This window comes from Gekko japonicus, unplaced genomic scaffold (assembly GCF_001447785.1).
Source record: "Gekko japonicus isolate JY-2015 unplaced genomic scaffold, Gekko_japonicus_V1.1 scaffold1148, whole genome shotgun sequence".
Taxonomy (NCBI): domain Eukaryota; kingdom Metazoa; phylum Chordata; class Lepidosauria; order Squamata; family Gekkonidae; genus Gekko; species Gekko japonicus.
In genome coordinates this window covers 515,841-536,604 of record NW_015177047.1, presented here as the reverse complement: position 1 = coordinate 536,604, position 20,764 = coordinate 515,841, and the positions used below count along the sequence as shown (strand labels likewise).

General features: G+C 43.3%; 1 protein-coding gene across 1 annotated transcript; it reads left to right on the top strand.

Moving 5' to 3' along the window:
• Positions 1-17,326: 17,326 nt before the first annotated feature.
• Positions 17,327-18,993, top strand: LOC107124601 (mediator of RNA polymerase II transcription subunit 19-like). Its single transcript, XM_015428091.1, is given in 4 exon segments — positions 17,327-17,600; positions 18,701-18,765; positions 18,767-18,907; positions 18,909-18,993. Coding segments are annotated over 4 exon segments (534 nt in total). The 5' UTR covers positions 17,327-17,350; the 3' UTR covers positions 18,987-18,993.
• Positions 18,994-20,764: the final 1,771 nt, after the last annotated feature.

Below are 20,764 nucleotides of genomic sequence, written 5' to 3'. Positions count from 1 at the left end.
GCTGCCCCGCCGAACTTTGTCCCTTTTTTGCCCCCCAGCGGCGGCGGCAGCGAGGCTTCGCTGGCCCACCAAGCTTTCTCCCTCCCCCTCCCCCATCAGCAGCAGCAGCGAGGCCTCGCTGGCCTGCCGAACTTCCCCCCTCCCCTGGTGGCGAGGCCTCGCCGGCCCACCAAATTTTCTCCCTCCCCCCTGGGCGGCGGCGAGGGCTGAGCGGCTTACAGCCGCCGGCCGGCCAAGCCTTCTCCCCCTCCCTGGTGGTAATGGTGGCGGCGGCACTATTCTAAGAGCATTCCCTGCACATGCGCAGGGGATGCTCTTTTACTTTTTTGGGGATTTAATTATCCCCCCCCCCATATTTTTTTACAGTTTTCAGATTTTTCTGCACACCTGGGCATTGCCCCACGTCCGCAGAAAAATCTCCCTGCCCCCTAGGTGCCCCCGATGTGCGGATTTAGATATCCACATGCAGGGGGCGCCTTGGGAATTAGATATATACAGATTCATTTCCTTTCAAGAAACATCAGATCCAACATGTACAAATTAATTAGATAGATTATGCTACAAGAACAATCTGGTCAAAATATGGCTTGTTGTAGATAGGGTGGTGATGGTGGAATGAATCAGGTTTCCTTAATGCCTTCCACATACATAATAATAATGTGTCATTACCTGTTTTCCTGACTTTCTGGCAGAGAAACTGGGAGAAGGCCAGAAATGATCATTGCCAAAAGTAAGAAGAACTAAAGGATTATCATACAGCTTTGGTTTAAAAAAGCTGTGAATCTGGTATAAGGATGAGGTAAAGAGGATCTTATAGACTTGCTCAGCCCATTAAGGGGAACATGGGAACAGCCATACTGGGTCAGGTCAGTGGTCCAGTCAGTCCAGCATTTTTTACCATGTTTTACCAGTTGCCCTGGAGAGCCAACAAACAGTGCATACAGGCCAAGGCCTTCCACTGATGCTGCCTCCCAACACTGGTATTCAGAGGCTTATCTCCACATTGAGCCAAGGGCTGTATTCAATAGTTAAATGCAGATAGAAGCTAAAAGTCAGATAGAAGCTAAAAGTCAGTCTCCCAGCCTTTAGAGGGGGTGTTTTACTGTACCCAGCATGGAGTTGTGTGGCAGGAAAAGGAAACGATGGTTTGGACTAGTAGCACAGCAAGGTTCACCAGCTGGCCTTACTCCAAATGGACAGCTTTAGACATCATGGCTGGGTCCCTGGCTTAGGCCCTGTTGCTACGAGCCCATTTGGGCCGGGAGCGGGACAGAACTGGGGCGGAGCAAACAGGCGCGATCTCACCTCAACATCGGGGGAGCGTGCCGTCTCCGTCCCTGATCCGTCCCAACAGCCCATACTGCGCCGTAAAAAAGAACCACCTCTCTAGGTGGTTGCATCCATTGGTGCGGCTCAGGCCAGGCTGTGGGATCGGCGGCGCGTCCTTGCGCCGCCGCATCCCGGCCCCCGGCCGTACTGCGCATGCCCGAGCATGCGCAGTTCGGCAGCCTCCCCCCTCCCCTCGGACTTTTCCTCCCCGGCATCTGATCGTGCTGGGGAGCGATGCTCAAGTTTGGAGCGGCTCTGAGTAGCCGCGTTTTAGGCAAAGAAGTTTTCACCCTGATCTGCCCTTGCTCTGTTTAGAGTAGGCTAGGCCTTGGCATCTGTCTACTGGAACCTTCTTGTGTATTGCTCTCCAACATTCCCTAATTGATAAGATTTTCTCAGCAGCACTTAAGAAACCAATGGTAACCTTCCTTGTTTACTCCACACCCCTTTCACTGTGCACTTCCACATCAATGGGTCCAGGAGAGAACTTTACCCTGCCTGTAACTAGACTTTAGTGAGCAGGGGTTTTGCTCTTGCAAACCCCAAAGGCGAGATCCCACTTACCCACTGGGGTACCCCCATCTTCTACCAGTGTTGTCAAGGACAAACCAACCCCCAGGAACTGCAGTGGTTTCACTCCAATGGCTCGGATCATCTACAGCAGCCTATTCATGAGATTAACCATTGCTCTTAAAGCTGGCCAGTTTACCAGTCACCACCTCCACCAGTGTCAGTCCAGGCTCCAGATCTACTTACTAGCACATGTCCTTCACTAGGTCCTTTAGCAAATACCTATGTCCACTGAGTTCTTTTTGCAGGGTTAATCCAGGAGATAGCTAGATTGCCAGTGTCTTAGGGAGATGCACTATGCTGTATTTCTGATCAGGAATGCTACCTCCATTGTCCTAGGGAGACCTTGGGCTCTCTAGACTATAGAGACCCCAGGCCTTACTGGCTGCTCTCTTTCCAGTTCCTTCTTGGGCCAGTCAGCTGCTTTCCTGGTGGGGGCCTTTTATTCCCCCCTTCTCCTGGACACTCCCAGTTCCAAAGAAGGCCTTTCCTCCCAAGGTGACCTCTACACCAGGGGAGGTCTTTACTAAATATAAAGCTAGTACAGGCTTCTCATTCTCCCTGTCTGCTTCTTAGCTACCCTTGAAGACCACCCTTGCCCTTCCCACTGATCTGCAGCTGTGCTGCTACCTCCTCCAGAATGCATTCCCACTCCCCTCTTCTTCCCCAGGCTTTAAGGTGCTCGGGATTGTGACAAACATGTTCCTTCCCCTTCTCCCGCAGGGTAGGGTGCCCAGAGGTGTGACAGTCCTCTTCATAAGGAGTAGTTTTTTCCACCCTAAAGAAACTACACAGCTTGAATGTTACCGTGTGTGCCTAGCACCGTTGTCAATAAGGTCTCCATGTTGCAGCAGGGTAATCTCTTGGGGTTTGGGCAGGGACTACTGTCGAGGGGCAAGCAGGAGTGGGTGCCTTGCTTATCTCCTATGTCGGGTCCCCTTAGAGTTGCCAGCCTCCAGGTGGGGCCTGGGGATCTCCCGCTTTTACAACCAATCTCCAGCTTACAGAGATCAGCTCCCCTGGAGAAAATGGCTTGATGTGAAGGGTGGTCTCTATGGCATTGTACTATGCTGAGGCCCCTCCCCTCCCCAAACCCTGCTCTCTCCTGGCTCCACCCCCAAAGTCTCCAGGTATTTTCCAACTCAGACCTGGCAACCCTGGGTCCCCTTTAGGGGCTCAGGGATAAAAGTCCCAGGTCCTGCATGCCTCCACCAGGGTTCCAAGCAGGCAGGTGAGGAGGTTTTCCTCTTCTGGTTGCATGAGTAGTCCCTGTTAATGCTTAACACACTATTTCTTCCCGGCAGCTATAGCAATAAATTTATGGCATTGTATTGTACCCAGACTGAATGTGCTGCTTTGTCCTTACGCCTCCTCTTCTGGCTATGTCTCTGCTGAGAATACAACATCTGGGTCTTGAAAACAAGGACGATTCCGAGAGCTGCTGCAAAAACTCTACACTCAAAGCCAGGTGAATAAGTGTGTTCTTAATTACTCCTGTGAATTTATTGTAAGAGCTGAAATTACAGAATGTTTCAGAAATATGCCAGTAATAACAAAAGAATATCTCTCCAGTTTGCAAATAGAGTCTTGTACCTCCCACTGTTGTGGCTCAAAACTAAAACAACACATCTGCAGCATGGCATAAAAACACAAAAACCCAAAGGAATCTACCACTCATTTCTTTAAACTTTTGATTTTTAAAATCAAGGACAGAATAAACTGAGATCCTAATACAGGACCTCTGTTTCAAGTTGGAAATGTTAAACATGTGTACCCTTTTACACACACAATTCTCATTTTGAAAGATATCTGACTTCAGCCTGCATAATTTTAGGAAGCCAGTTCCATTCGTGATGGATACAGGGGGCAAACTAGACATATGGTAGGAGACTTCAAGGAACTAGGTCTGGTGCAGAGCAGCTACAAAGCACTGTGGGAAGAGGGGAAGGTTCCTCACTCTACTCAGCCCTGAACATCCAGTTAAACTTTCAATAGCCCATTACTGAGCTCTTGCTTATTTTAAATCTGAAATAGCTCTGCAGGAGCAAAAATAATCAGTGGCGTTCCATACACGTGAAAGCCTGACGGTAACTGGTGTTAGCAGCAAGACTGGCCTGTCCAAACAAAATGACAAGACAAAGTTGAGACAATGAAATGCTTGAGTCATTAAAAATGCATGATGCATTTTGATGGCTAGCAGCGTTGCCCATTTGGGAAATCAGTATGGAAGGCAACTTGCAGCAATTCTTTACCTCTCCATCTTTTTACTTTTCAGCTAATGGCCTGACTCTGCTGTCATTCTGTGAGTGGAATTCCCATCGGGAGCCGACAAAGGGAGATGGGGCCTGTTAAAGGTCAATTTTACACTGCACTAGGTCATAAGCAAGTTTAGAAACAAAAATTCAATAGCAACATTCTTCCTCTTACACATAACTGCACAAATACACCCACAGTGTTCAGGATGCTATCAGGCGCATTTCTCCTAATGCTTAGAGAAGTTTCAGGAAAATGGCAACTGGTTAACCCAGCAGGAAACAAACAATACACAAATATCACAGCCTTGGAGTAATTGTTTAGGTGAGCCAAAAGAGGTGATGGAGGGATTAAAGAATGAAAGGGTCAGTATGCAGAGGAAAAGTAATGAGGCAGAGCAAAAAGGACAGAAACAGACATTGCTGTGGCAGTCCACCAGGTCCCAGAGATCCAGGCACCCAGCATTCTGGGCAACATCCCACATGTCTCCAAATTGGTATTGGTAGAAATCATGTTCAGATATGATGTTCAGGCCATGCCATGCCCAATATTTTTGGCCTCTGGCAACCCCACTAGCCAGGCCACAGCAATTCTTACAAACAAAGCCACAGAATGCCCACTAAGGGGGCTGTGTCAGGCTCTATCAGCCAGTCCATTAAGACGGCACTGCTGGCTCATCAGCATAGGTCTCCAACTGGATGGTGCTAGGCCCTGAAAAACTCTGGAAAACAGACAGAATGATACATTATGAACAGGTCTCTTCCCTCCACCCCAAACTTAAAACAGAGGTAGTTTGCAGGGTGCAATTTTACTCCAGCCCGCCAGTCCCCAAGTCAGTGCCAATGGGATCACATGGAGCAGCAAATGCAAATGATTAGTCCAACTCACATCCTAGCCAGAGGCCTCCAAAGATGGTAAGTCACTGCAATTCATTTTTTCCAGGGTATAGGTGTTAGTTTCCCTACCTCCTAAACACAGGTTTATACACAGCAATCAATACCAGCTTAATTCTATGTATACATACACAGAGGGAAGTCCAGTTGGGTTCTGTGGGACTTTCTTCCAGATAAGGGAAGTTGTGATTGCAGCCATAGCCTAGTTTCTATTCAGCTAGCGTAGCCACGCAAAGCTCTCTGACTGTAGTAAACTGAACATAACTCATGCTGTAGATAAGCATCAGTGCAGCAAATCAAAGACTCCTTGCCTGAAACAAAAGCTAATTCAACAGTACTTCATTATTTATATATAAGACTGCCTGTTCTTGCTTTGGTCCAGTTACATCACAGAAGTATAGAGGATTTACCCCCCAGCAAAGCCTAAATTTAAAGAGATGGTCATGATTATTTAGCCAGAACCACACTATGGGCTTTTGGCAGCCCGCAACCCAATAAGACCCTGAGTGTGTGCATTATTTACATTCTCCAGCAGGGAGGACAGTCTCCAGATTGCTCTTCAGGACCAAAGGTAATCACAAACAGACATCTGCCATCCCATTTTTTTGCTAGCCAGAACTTTCCAATAGGGAATGGGACATAAAGAAGCACTGCTCTGTAATTAAGATTCTGCCGGCCTACTGCATCCTCCGGTAAGCCAATTTTTGAGTTACACAGAGCACTTCATGCTATAGTCATCTTGCACTCAGCTATCGTTTTTCCAATACATACAGGTCTACATTGCAAAGTTTGCTTTCACTGGGAACAGTAAACATAGTCAACCTTGTGCTTTAATGCTACTGCAATTTGAACCCCCCCCCCCTTTTCGGAAAGTTAAGACAGTTCAGCTGCTTTCACTCCACCCTAAGGATCTGCATGCCAGCACAGTAAGAATTCAAACTGGGCTTCTAGAACTGTGATTTATCTGCAGTCCTACTTGATTGCTACTATGATTTTAGCAAGCTTAGTAATTAGGTGCTGACAGTTAACACACTATTAGCTATTTACAAGCATGTATATCAAAGCTCACTTTGGGATTCCGTTTCTTGATCACACTGGCTTCCCAAGGTGTGTTTTCCTATCGTAGGGAAACCATCCATACTGGATGAGTGAGTGTGATACAGGGACAACATCCTGATACATCTGCATATTCCACAGAGTTTCTTGCAGTGTTCTCTTCAACAACAACAGTGTGGCTTCCGCCACAGAGCAAGTGAAGGGTGGTGGCACGACCCTTGCCTCCTCCACCACATGTCATATGCTGAAAGTCTCTGGAAAAGGGACAGGCAATTGACAATCTCTTTGTAGCCTCCAGGTCTACTTCCATAGTGGCACAAAAGGCCAAAGTACACAGGGGAGAGGCTTCCTTCTGCAGATGGTCATTACACGGATGAACACTTTGCAAGTTAATAATGAGTGTATCTTGAACCACATTCATTATTGATCTACGTAGGACAATGTATAAGGTTAGTCTCGCTCTTGGCATTTTGATCCCCCATTTTTGATCAGCAATACTAGCACTGCCAAGGGTATTATCAACATTTTCCATTTTGGCATTCTTGTACTGAACATCACTCTTTGGTCCTTGTCAAAATGCCCACGGAGTTTATTTACTGTCAATAGCCCATGAGACATTTCAATTCCATGCTAGCAAATTTCAATTGAAACTATTCTGTCTGGAAAAGAAAGGACAAAAGACATTTGAAGTGTGGGGATGATTCCTCCTATCTGATGATCAGTTTATACCCTGAAAAGCCCTCCCCTTATATTTTGTACCTAACCATGTGTGTGATGCAAGATGTTACTACATTCAGTACAGCAGCTTTATATTTTTGCTGAGCTGTCCAAGCACATATAAATTCATGCACTTCCAATATTTGAAACTGTTATTCCAGTGACAAACTAGACATCAGGGAGAGAACAGTATTTATCTCCATTAACATTTTATTGTTATTCAGAGACTATAGACAGGGACCGAACCAAGCGTAGGAAAGTTGCAGTAATTTGTTCAGATATTCAGAAGCTCAGTTAATAGCTGTGTTTTATGACTGCACAGGGGACCAACCCAGATGCGGTAAAGCACGGATCAAACAGAGAAGTTTGCTGTCATTAAGGGTGAAACAATCCTTTGGTTAGCTTATTTGTTAGAGAACACTGGCTTTACAAAAAGATGGCAAAGTCGTTCCCATGGCTTGTTAGCTAAACAACCAACAAGAAAAGCAAAATGACTACAGATACAAATATGCTGATGAACCATTCTGCAGAAGAGCTAAGTACAAAGGGTGAAATCCAAAACAATCATAATCTCTTGGCTGCCTTGCTAAGAGAACAGCTTGAGGGCTCGTAAAAATAATACACAGGTACATAAAGCTATTAGGCACTATTTGCATAGCTGACTTCATTATGCCTCTCCGCTTTATATACCATATGTGTCACTAAGATATCTGGAACCAAATTTTGTGTTATTTAAATTAAAAAGTGAAATATAAATGCAGGGTCAGGTACTAAATAGCTGTAAGCAAAGGGATGCGCAATATGTCCTAAGTCTTCAGAAATCAATGGGGGCAAATTTCTTGTGCTCTCATTAAAATTGAGATTGTTCAGAGAATGCTCAATCTCAGTAGACTCAATATCATCTATACTCATTTTTAAAGTTTAAAAAACTGGTAAAAGAAAATCAAATACGGTTTTACTTCTTAATTTGCAGCAACGGGTAAATTGCTATAATCCCTTCAACGCCAGTGAATTCAGATAGACAAGGCATTCTCAAACTAGGACTAACTTTCTGAATACCCAAAATGGCACTTGTCTACAGTCTTGCTAACTACGGACATGATCCTCCAGAAAATTATTCTGTGCAAGACCTCCAAAATTAATGGAATCTGACCCTCCCACAGGGCACAAATAAGAGCCTGAAGGAATGAGATAACAAGCAGAAATGGAAAGAATGGAATGAGGGAAAGAAAGCCATTTTGTTGTTCAGTTGCACAGTCAAGTCCGACTCTTCGCGACCCCATGGACCAGATCACGCCAGGCCATACTGGCCACATAAACCTCTAGGATTCCCGCCCTGTGTTTTCAGGCATTGTTCATATGGTCTTCCCCACTAAAGCACAACTTAGAAATTAGCTTGTGCTTCTTATACAAGAAAATTAAAAATTCAGAATTCAACTGACAGTTATTTTATCACATGTTCATTGTCCATTCACAAGACATGCATACTTTTTATTTTTTTCCCTCTGCCTTGAATATCACAGAGTGGACTATGACTCTTTTTTTTTATATTATGCACAGCCACGGCTATACACATTGTGTGTGTGTTCCTTGTGATTGTAAAGAAGGCGGGAATGTGATACACATATCATGTAAGCAATTGACCTGTCTTTTCCCTCCAGTTTGATCTTGTCTAGAAGTCTGTGAGTAGCTACGCTATTTGTATTGTTTTTATGAAGCCTCTTCCGTAACGGTCTTTCTTCCTTGTTTACACGGGGGTTGACCATGCCTCTAGCATTCGGCTTGGAAAACCTTCTGGATGTTGCTATGGCAACAAACTAGTACTACAGGTTGCTGTCCACTGAAGGATGTTTAAAACAAATTACTTACACACATACATACATACACTCACACAGAAATAAATGCAGCATCCACAAGCAGCCAGTCAGTCAACAAAATTGTATTTGTGGTCTGTAGTGAGAACTGGGGTGGAGGGAAAATCAAAGCACTGGCAGAGTCAGCTTCAGAGAGATTACACACACCTACTTTCTAAGGTTTCAGTTCAGACAGAGAATCTTTCATGCATCTTTCTAAGATATGAGATGCTTCTTGAGATATAACACTCCTTTCTAGGGTTTTTATACTAATAAAAGTAAAGAGCTATGGCTAAGTATCATAGCCATTTTCCACTCACACTTTGGCTGGAAAAATAAACAACCTTTTTCTAATAATAGCAGGGTTTTGAGGACAGTGATGGAAGGCAATATACGGTGAGCCCTTTGGAGGCCTATTAAAGGGTTTTCAGCCCTCCGTCCTCCCATACACATTTAATCTTGAAACAAAAGAATGTCCAATGGCATGTCACCCACTTCGTCTATCCCTCAACCTCTATTTATTTGACTGGCCGTAGAAGCACTAAGCGTTTTATGTCAACATTCCTAATTTGATGTAAAACCAAGGCACATCTGTACTGACCTTTCCCTATCCTTGTGAAGTGGCAAAACTGCAACCGCACTGAGGAAGACAAAACCTCTCCATCACGGGAATTACTGTGGCTTCAAAGTATATCCCCTCCAGAAATAAAGCTCACAATGTAAGGAACAAAAACCCAACAGAGTAACTGCTCAGATGGGGATACTGAGCTAATGGCTCTATTATGTCTGTATTAGAGAAGAAAACATTGACTTAAACACAGATGAATTCCTATGTGCTTTTATCAAGTGAAGTGGAATTTGAGCAGTAGAGTTTGGGCATACACGAAGAATGGACCATCCCAAAGTGCATATTTGTCCTGGGTGCCAATCAGCTAGCTCCTAGCTGGCATCATTACTACCACTGACTCTCCTGGCACGATATTTGGGAATCTCTGCTACAAATCTGTACCAGAAGAGAAGAAGAAGGGTAGGTTTTATACCCCCCCTTTTCTCTACCTTAAGGAGTCTCAAGGCAGCTTACAATCGCCTTCCCTTTCTCTCCCCACAACAGGTACCTGGTGAGGTAGATGGGGCTGAGAGAGTTTTGAGAGGACTGTGACTGGCCCAAGGTCACTCAGCAGGCTTCATGTGGAGGAGTGGGGAATCAAATCAGGTTCTCCAGATTAGAAGGCATCGCTCTTAACCACTGCACCACGCTGGCTCTGCCAGGAGCCTGCAAGAGTCTAGATAGGTCTTACATTCTCAGGATTCCTATAATATTCTTATATGGGGTTCTGCAGAGATGAATAACTACCCATTCCTTTAGACCCTTTCAGTCAATGTGATTTTGGAACACCTGCCTCTTGTACTGGGAGAGCATGCTACATGCAATCCTCTTACTGCATGCAGTCACCATTTTGTGAGACCAGGGTAATGTCTCTATTTTCAAGTCTCAGTACACACAAGCATACACCCACAACAAAATCTAGGTATCCTACAGCACATGCCAAAGCAAGGAAAGGGCTGCATTGACCAGTTCATGCAAAGTGGTGTGGCTGTGCATATCATGAGGATCACACATAACGTGTTCTCTCCCATGTCACAAAACAGGAATGCCAAAATAATAACAATTATATTAATCACTGTATACCAAGAAGTAGCTTGACAGGTGCTGTTTGTCTCACACCAGATATTCTTAAATTGCTCTGCCAAGTTTTTCAATTCTTGAACACAGAGAAGCAGTCTCCAAGCCAGGACACAATGACACTGTGTCCCTCTTTAGTAGCTCCCATGTGTTTAAGGCAACTGGCTGAATGGTGACATGCCCCATTTTCGGTGCAACCACTTGAGGTATGGAAACAATGAAACCACGAGTTTGAAATGAATGTTCTGGAAGGTCTACTAAAATTTCAAAATTATGCAGTATCTGTTTCAAAAACAATTTCATCCAAAAATTGAACCTGGAGTCATAAAGAATGTATGAAATTTTGTACAACTCTGTTCAAGATCTCATGTTCACTGCACACACTCATCAACTTCTCCAGAGATTCCCTGAATGCTCTATTCAAGCAGATAGCTACAAAATTGCCATCTATAAACCTATACTTTAGCCCAAATGATGGAGATTCCTGTGTTGCTTTGACATACTCCTATTGACCAATTATTTCCTCTTCCACTTCACCAGCAATGCTGTTTAAAAAAGAAATGCAGATTAATCTATTTTCATGAACAAATCAGCTTCCTACCTAATTTGCTGAGCCTTTTCTCTGTTTTGGGTGGCATTGGCACTAGTATGGCTCACTGGTCAGCTCTCAGGAATAAAATTCACTCTGCAAAGTTAATTTTAGTCACAGGCATGTATTGATAGAGCTGGTGGTGCATGTGATGGAATTTCCCCCCTTTTAGAATAATTTGTTTGCCCTTAAGTCTTCAGGAGGTCACCATAGATTTAGTCAGATAGACAGGTCAGGACACACACAGCATCCTTTCCTTCCTGTTGTCTGATCCTATCCCTTTGAAGTAGAATGCTATTCTTAGGGATGGATTTCCTTTTTTCGGCTTGACACCTGTCTCACACACACACACTCACACACACACAAAAGAAGGAGCTTTGCCCTCCATCTTTGGAACAATGGATGCAGGGCACGTTTTCCCTGCATCCACATCCATCATAGTTAGACAGCTTGGATTCTATCCCTATCTCTCATCAATACTGTCTAGAAAGGAGTTCCATATAATAAAGAACTCTTATTAGTTTTGAACCTGATTACTGGCTCTGTGTAACTTTGTAAGCTTGCTAGCACTCAGCACCAAGGCTTTGCTATGTGGAAATGCCTCCTGCACTCTGCTACATTAATAGTGATTCCTGGCTCTACTAAAACCGTAAGAACATAAGAGAAGCCAATCTTGGATCAGGCCAATGGCCCATCTAGTCCAACACTCTGTCACACAGTGGCCAAAAATACCAGGTGCCATCAGGAGGTCCAGCAGTGGGGCCAGAACACTAGAAGCCCTCCCACTGCTACCCCCCAAGCACCAAGAATACAGAGCATCACTTACCCCAGACCGAGAGTTCCTATCTATACCTTGTGGCTAATAGCCACTGATGGACTTCTGTTCCATATGCTTATCTAATTCCCTCTTGAAGCTGTCCATGCTTGTAGCCGCCGCCACCTCCTGTGGCAGTGAATTCCATCTGTTAATCACTCTTTGGGTGAAGAAGTTCTTCCTTTTATCTGTTCTAACCCGACTGCTCAGCAATTTCATTGAGTGCCCACAAGTTCTTATATTTTGAGAAAGGGAGAAAAGTACTTCTTTCTTTACCTGCTCTATCCCATGCATAATCTTATAAACGTCGATCATGTCACCCCTCAGCCGTCATTTCTCCAAGCTAAAGAGCCCCAAGCGTTTTAACCTTTCTTCATAGGGAACCTTTTATCATTCTAGTTGCCCTTTTCTGCACTTTTTCCAATGCTATAATATCTTTTTTGAGGTGTGGTGACCAGAACTGTATACAGTACTCCAAATGAGGTCGCACCATTGATTTCTACAGGGGCATTATGATACTGGCTGATTTATTTTCAATTCCCTTCCTAATAATCCCCAGCATAGCATTGGCCTTTTTTATTGCAGGTGCACACTGTCTCGACATTTTCATTGACTTATCTACTACAAGATCTCTCTCTTGGTCAGTCTCTGCCAGTTCAGACCCCATCAATGTGTATTTATAGTTAGGATTTTTGGCTCCAATGTGCATCACTTTGCACTTGGCCATATTGAACCCCATTTGCAATCCAGACAATCCAACACAACAAAGATTCTCTTAAGAAGCCTAGAGTTTTGGTAGACCCCCACCCTTATTACAGAAGCATGTGACCACGGTCGCTAAGAATGCATTCTTCCAGCTGCATCTAGTCCTAAAGCTTTCACCCTATTGAGAGACTACTGGTCTGGCCACACTGATCCATGCTACAGTTACCTCAAGGCTCAGGTACTGTAATGTACTCTATGAACGCTGTCATTGAAGATGACTCCAAAACTACAATTGGTGCAGAATGAGGCAGCCTGTTTTTTGTTTTGTTTTGTTTTTATGAGGGGCTAGCTGTAGAAGCATACAGCACCTTTTTTATAATCCCTTCACTGATTGCCAATTTATTTCTGGGTCTAATTCAAAATCGCTGGTCCTTGTCTAGGCCCTTCATAGTCTGAGGCCTCATACTTGAAGGACAGTTTCTCTGTCTCTATCCCTCTCAGTAGAGAAGGCCCCAGAGTGCTTGCCTGGATAGTAAGACAGTTGCCATCAAGGGCAGAATTGCCACCACCTGCTCTACCCCGCTCCTCCCTATGCATTAGTTTCTTGATGGTCTGCTGTTAACTTGGGTTTATATGTTTTTGGATTTCTGTTGTATGTGGGTGGGAGGTACTTTAAAAAAAAATTATGTACAACAAAATAAAATAAACTATCAAGAAGTAATATCCTGTTTCATATGCTTCTATTATTTCTATTATACTTTAAAAATTAAAAATTGAAACTAATCTATATAGATCTGGCATTTCAAAAAAATTCACCATGTTGCTCTAAATAGTTCAATATAGGGTACCAAATAGACTCAAAATCTGATTTATACTCCTCTACAGATTTAAAATTCAATTGTTCAGTTATCTTTGCCATTATGTAATGTTCCCATAATTTCCTATGACACAAAGAGAGCAGAGGAACTATCGAACTTTTCCAGCAATGGGCTATGGTCATTTTGGCTATTTTCAGTAGTATTGGGATTGTTACCGTTCATTGATATGGGCAAATTTTGTCTATCTTATAACTTAAAAATAAAGGTTCAAGTGTCAGCTCAAGAGTATGACCTGTAATTAGAGCTATTTTTTGTATAATTATATTCCAATTTTTTAAAATTATACCACACTCCATCCAGCAGTGAATGTAAGAACCTATACATCCACATTGCTTCCAACAATATGGGCTGATATCAGTATTTAGATAAGAAAGTTTTTTAGGTATATAATACCATCTAGTAAGAATCTTAAAGGTCTGAAGTTTTATTGATAAAACTGATGATTTATAATCTATAGATGCCCATATTTCCCCCAGATGTCTTCATTCAAAGTAATTTTACAAACTTTCTGTCATTTCTTCTGGTATGATAACCTGCCTGTTGGCTCAATATTATTTATCATTTTATACAATTTAGAAACTAAGCCTTTTTATTGGACTCAGAGGAATTAATCAATCTCTCAGTCTATTAAAAGATGTCTTAATACATTAGACAATCCAATGCAAGAACTTAAATGAGAGATTTGGTAATATGCATACCAAGTAAGTGATCTACCAGTTTTTTCTTCCAGGGATTGTTTGTCTAACACTCTGTTCTGCTTTGTTAGATCCATAAGTCTAGTGATTTTAAGTGATTTCCAAAAATTAGCATCTGCATTTTGTTGGCCTGGAAGAAACCATACCTGATCTAAATGTGATGAAAACATGAAAACTCTGGAGTTAACTGCAATCTGTACTTATCCCAAACATTTAAAGCTGCCACAATGAATTGATTTGGTAATATTGTAAGCCACTTTGGGTCCACAATTGAGTAGTGAAAAGCCGGTTAAAAGTACCTCTCACCACATATGTGTTATTACTTCTTTTCTTTGCCTGTTTTTCATGATGATACATGCATTTTTGCTGGGCTATTTTTGTAGCAGGAACTCCTTTGCATATTAGGCGACACACCCCTAATGTAGCCAATCCTTCAAGAGCTTACAGAGCTCTTCTTACAGGGGCTACTGTAAGCTCTTGGAGGATTGGCTACATTAGGGGTGTGTCGCCTAATATGCAAAGGAGTTCCTGCTACAAAAGACCCCTACATTTTTGCATTATATTTAATAAATTTTATACGTAAAAAGGTACCCAAATAAATAGACATTGATGGAATTTTGCAAGGACTGCCAGAGAGGCAGATAAATAAATAAAACAGAGTTCTTTGGAAGAACAGCTGTCTGTACACTGTGAGCATTAGTTTAGGCCCTGCTAATTGGCCACTGTTAGCTTATTTTGCTGGGTACTTTGATGATAGCTATTTCATTATTGTTATTTCTCTAGTTATTCTGTGGATTGTGTTTATATCCCGGATCTTGACTTGGATCCTACTTGTCTGGGGGAAAGGCAGGCATATACATATTTTAAATTAATTACAAAGGTGTCATTCCTTGCTCTTTTTAAGATATTTGAATTATTAATTAAGTAAGGCTAGTTCATGAATGGGATTATAGTGTCAATACAAATTCTATGCAACAGATTTTTTAAAAAAGCATGTTTACTAACATATGCTTCTTTGAAGTTTTTATTGCCGATACTTATGATTCTGTCTCACGCAATGTTGCTAAATATTGTTATTTGGTAATTAAAAAGCGTAGAATGTACTGTAACTCGAGCCATTAATGACGGAATTGACTGGTTTCGTATTTTAGTATTTAAGGCTGCAAGGATTCTATGTCGTAGACTCGGTGTTGTACTATTTTGGTTTATTTTGCTGGTCTTATGACTGTTCTTAATAAATTTGATTTGATTTGAACATATGCTTCTAAAATTATTTTTTCCTTCTCTTAGATGGTCCATACTAATCAGTTCTTTCATTGCTGCAAAGTCTGTTTCTATCTGACTACTACATAACCTTTGACAGTGAAAGATATGTGAAAGAGCCACAGAAATCCCCACCCCACCCCAACAAAAAAGATGCTGTTAGCTTTGATACAAAGTGCTGGGTTACAACATTCTTACTACATTCATCCATGGATGCAGGCTAAGCAAAGTCACTGTGTCAGGCTATTCACCCACTACACAGGCTGCACAGCCCAGTTGCTTGATACAAACATCCACTTGGTCTGGTGCCAAATAGCTGATGTCAAAAGATACCAATGAACAACAGAGAACAGAATCATCATTGCCTCCACAAATACAACCACTAACCACCTGAACCTCTCCATTCTCCATAGCCCTGCCATAAAAACTGAGATTTACAATATTTTTTTCTAGTACTGCCATTTCTGCCTGTTAGCGAGAAGCCTTCTGGAAGCAGCTAAGCATAGGATCATTTTTACTGTGTACAGTCCCACCCCTGCAACTAGCAATGACAAACTCTTCTCAGCTTGATCCAAGCATTACAATCTGGACAAATCTGAATGCCTGGCCAGGTAATTATGAATTTTGGCAATGTTAGTACCTGCACCTGCAACTCCTAAGGTGGCTGTGCACATATTATAATAATATTTAGCATTTAACCTGCATTTTTATTACATGATCAAAGCACTTCAAATATCTTAGCTAATAATCCCAACATCAGTATTCATTTATTTATTTATTTATTTAATTATTTATTAAAATGTTTACTAGCCACCTTTCTTCCTTACAGAGCTCACAGTGGCTCACAAACATAGATAAAACACATACAATAAAACACAATGAAAATAATTAGCCTTTCCTCATACCCATCCAACACACGAGAGTTCTCAAGTCTCTGGTATGCCTCTCTGCTAACCCAGGGATCTTCTGTCTTAGTAGGATTGAGCTTTAGCTTGTTCACCATCATCCAGCACATTACTGAGTCCAAGCACTAGTTCAAACATCAACAGCACCCAGTGCCACCCCAACCCCCCCCAATAGAACTCCAACCACGATAACACAGAGCCCCCTAGTCCCAGTGCTGAGAGGCAATTCAATAGGATACTAGGATCAATAGTACTGCCAAGATGGATAGCCCAGGCAAGCCCAGTCTCATCAAATCTTGGAAGCTAAGCAGGGCCGACTCTGGCATGTATTTGGATGGGAAACCGCCAAAGAATACCAGGGCTGGGAGATAGATAGGCTATTAAGCCACTTCTCTGAACACATCCTCCATGCCCCAGTAAGAGTCGCCATGACTTCCAGGCACAAGCACACGCACGTACACACACAAAAGCAAAAATACAAAAAAAATGTACTACTGAGAGAACCAGCAGAACTAGCAGGGTCACATTCCCCTGTCTAGTTCTCGGTATAAGCTACCAACCAAGGTGCCCAAAGGAGACGCTATTCCAAATTCTGGCCTGAGGCCAGATCAAAATGGGTCCAGAAAATCAGTATCTTCCAAGAGCCCCTAGAGCTGAGAAGCAACTACCCACCCAAGCACCTGCCCAATATTGAAAAATTGGAGATTATCTGGAAGCTTTCTAACATAATAGGGCTTAGAGAGAGTTTCCCCCCAAGCAGATCTAATCACTGCTTCCTTGAGCATGGATGGTACAAATGTCGCCCTCAAGGAAGCATTAACCACTTCCAGGCACCCACTCAGCCAGTCCCCCTCTGGCAGTTTTTATCAGCCAGGAAGGGCAAGGGTCAAGAACAGGGGTGGCCAAACTTGCTTAACATAAGAGCCACATAGAATAAATATCTGATGTTTGAGAGCCACAAGACATTAACAAATATTGCAAGTTTTTACTGGAAAATATGCAAATTTGCTTTTTATTAACATTAAATGAGACTGCCAAAAATAATATGAAAAGTGGTAAAAGGGAGAATTTTTCTGCTCTCTTCGGTGAGGCGGAACCACCTCAGTCCACTGCAGCAAAGCGTCTGCCGTCGGCCCACTTTACCTCATGCGCGAGTTACCAAGCACCACTGAATTAACAGGGAGCACCAACCTCATCACCTACTATAACCTGGAGCATGCTTACAAGACGTTTTGTGGCAAAAAGGTGAAGGAGAAGCTCAGTAACTTCCTGCCTGATCTGCCAGGGATGATAGATCTGCCAGGTTCTCATGACAACAGCAGCCTACGCTCTCTCATTGAGAAGCCTTCCATCTGTGGGAGCTCATTCAACCCCATAACTGGTACAATGCTGACAGGTGTTGAGAAAGAGACTAATATTTGCTGTTTATGGATCTATATCTGCTGACACACACAAACTTCACATGAACTGTGCATATATCCCCATAGGCTTCAGGGAAAGCTGCTTGAATCACCTGTTGTGAGAGGTTTCACATAGAAGGTTTCTAATTGCTTTTTATGTTAATGAAACTAGCAAAACACATACAGCTCCTAGCCTTAGGGAAAAGGGAAGCACATTTCGCCATTGTTAGCAGAAATCACAGCTTAAAGACAAGCAATCCCCTATTACTGAAGGACTGGATGTCACGCAATACACGGATCCAATCTACATCTGAATTGCCATTTCCTGACAGATGTTGCTTTGATGGCCTGAGAAATCCGGTATCTATCTGCACTTCAAGGAGATGTCTTGACGCTGAGATTTCACACCTGACCAGATGGCTTGTCCTGAGTTAGATCTAGTATTTCAATATTGACCCAACCCTTAAAGGTTCTGCCCCTTACTACACGCACCAATAAGATGTAGGGATGGGACGGACTTACAGGTGGGTGGACCACAGCATGGCAAGGTTGCCAACCACCCCAAATATTCACCTATATAAGCTAGGGACCATGTGCAGGGTCCTTTGCTAGCCGCATTCCCCTTCATCATCCTCTGTCTACTTTTATCCCCTAAAGTCCAGCTTACTATCAAACAACCCCATTGTCTATTCTTGATCTCTTGGACTGCAGCCAAAGTGGTCCACACTTTGCTGGCTGGTTCTGGCAAGTGTGAATTAGAAATATTTTCTTTACCCCTCAATTCTTCAGTGCATCAGACAAGGCTTCAGGAAAGATAAGTATAAACCGATACCTACCTACCTCCTAAGTAAAAGGGAACTATTTTTCTATTGCTGTAATCCTAAGGTAACTTGATTGTATGTGTGCGTGATTCTGTTATTGTGTGTATGAGATTTTGATACTCTTTAGTAAAAAGACAAATTGTTTGAAATCCACCAGTTTTGTCTCTCTCTCTGGGACATTCTTGGGGTGAACAGAACCTCCGTAAACTTTGGTGGGAACCCTTATTAAATTTAGTTTGCCATCTGTTGTAGATAAAGCAGATTGGCTAACACAGGCTTTCATCTACATGCAGGCCCACTGCCAGAGCAGTGTCGTCTAATGCACAGCCAACCACCTAAGAAAAAAAAACAAGCACAAACATAAGCAAAGCCATACCCAGGATCCTGTCCCTTCAGAAACACCTTCCGATTCTGATCACAAGAAAAAGAAGAAGAAAAAAGAGGATGATCCTGAGCGAAAAAGAAAAAACAAGGAGAAAAAGGGGAAAAAAGAACCGGCATAGCCCTGAGCACCCAGGTGTGGGCAGCTCTCTAGCCAGCAGCAGTAGCAGTCTCCGGTAAAGTCCTGCCAGAAAGTAGGATGGGGAGAGTGCTCCAGGAAGGTACCGCAAGCTTGCTGAGAAAAGGACAAGTAATGATGGTGGAGCAACTGCTGATTCATATACTTTCCCTTCACCTTGTGGAACAACATGTAAAGGACAACTACTGGGTGGAACTTCTAGGACTCCACTGGTCTCTGTCTAGGGAACACACAGACTGCTTGGGACATGATGTAGACTGGTGTCTTTTGTCAGAGAGCCTTGCCCATTGTTTCAGGGTTTGGGGGTCATGTGGTACAAAATGTTCCTGACTAAGTTGGGATGCCTCTGTGTCAGATTTTAATTAATGATTTGATGGTAATGATTTGAAGGAATTTAAAGTGGTAAAAGCAAATACTGATAAGGATATTTATTTGTCCAATGATATTTGTTTGCTAATGATATTCAGCTTCCCCAGCCACCCTGCTGGGAGCCACACAATATGTGTGAAAGAGTCGCATGCGGCTCCTGAGCCACTGTTTGGCCACCCCTGGTCAAGAACATAGGTAGTAGGTCTCACTTCTCCAAAAATCTTGTCCACATCCTCAGGCTCCACAAGCTCAAAGACATCCATAGAAATCAGATAAGCAGGTGCCAAAGATACATCACCTGAACATGCATCTATACAAGCATCTCACCCAGAGTGAATCTGGGTGATTTTGTCTGCAAAGTAAGTAGTAAATTGATCACAGCGGGCTGTCATGTGGTCCAAATCTGGTTCTCTGGGGCTATGATGCAAAAGCCCTTGGACCGCACAAAACAGCTTAGCCAGATGATTACATGCAGATGTAATTGTGACACAGAACTGTTGCCTTTCTGCCACCACCACTGCCACAGAACAGGCTCTACTATGGGCTCTATACTATGTTCGATCAGTCTTGCTCCGACTCTTCTGCCAGCAGTGCTCTCGCCTTCTTCCCTCCCATTTCATTATCATCAGTTCCCTGGTAAACCAAGGGGGACTGCTTGGCTCTGTCTGGGGGGAGACGGTGCTTAGGGGCAATTGTGCCAACAGCCTGGGCTTCCGGAGAGCAGTCAGGGCCTCAACAGAATTGTCAGCAGCTGAGGTGGGGGAAAACCCAAGTGCCAATAGGAAACCATCAGGATTTCTCAGATGCCTGTGGCAGGCCATCTTAATGGGTCTACTACACTTGCAGAGGAAGCACTAAATCTAAACTCTTATCAAGTAATGATCTGTCCCTACCTCCCCATCAGAATAATAGATCAGATTCAGTGTGTGTCTTCTGTGCTGTGGGCGGAGCTAGTTATTACTTGGGACAGGCTCATGGTCGTCATGGAGGCCATGAAGTCTGGAGCCACTTCTGACAGCTTAGCCTCAGCATTTATTTTAAGTCACACAGAACCACCAGTCTCAGGGCTCTACGAGCGCACCTGAGACCAGCTCAGCTAGTTCAGCTAGGCAGCCAAATGGACAGTACACCAGCAGAATCCTTACCCTGTGACCTGGTCACCCACCTTCAGGAACACAAGTCAAAACCATCAGACCACTGGCAGTGGCACCTTGATAGATGTATGGAATCTCAATAGACCACCATGATGCCATCTCCCCGTCCCCCTGGCCTAGGCTGCTGCTGTACAGAGAAATCTGGAGGACACCGCTGGGTCAGATTTACACACAGATTTTATATCTTCCTGTTATTGACAAGGGTGGCAGAGATAAAGTGACTCACCTAATGTTGATGTGTAATCCCCATTGACTCTCAGTGAGAAAGGCAGAATATATTAATGTAACTAAATTAA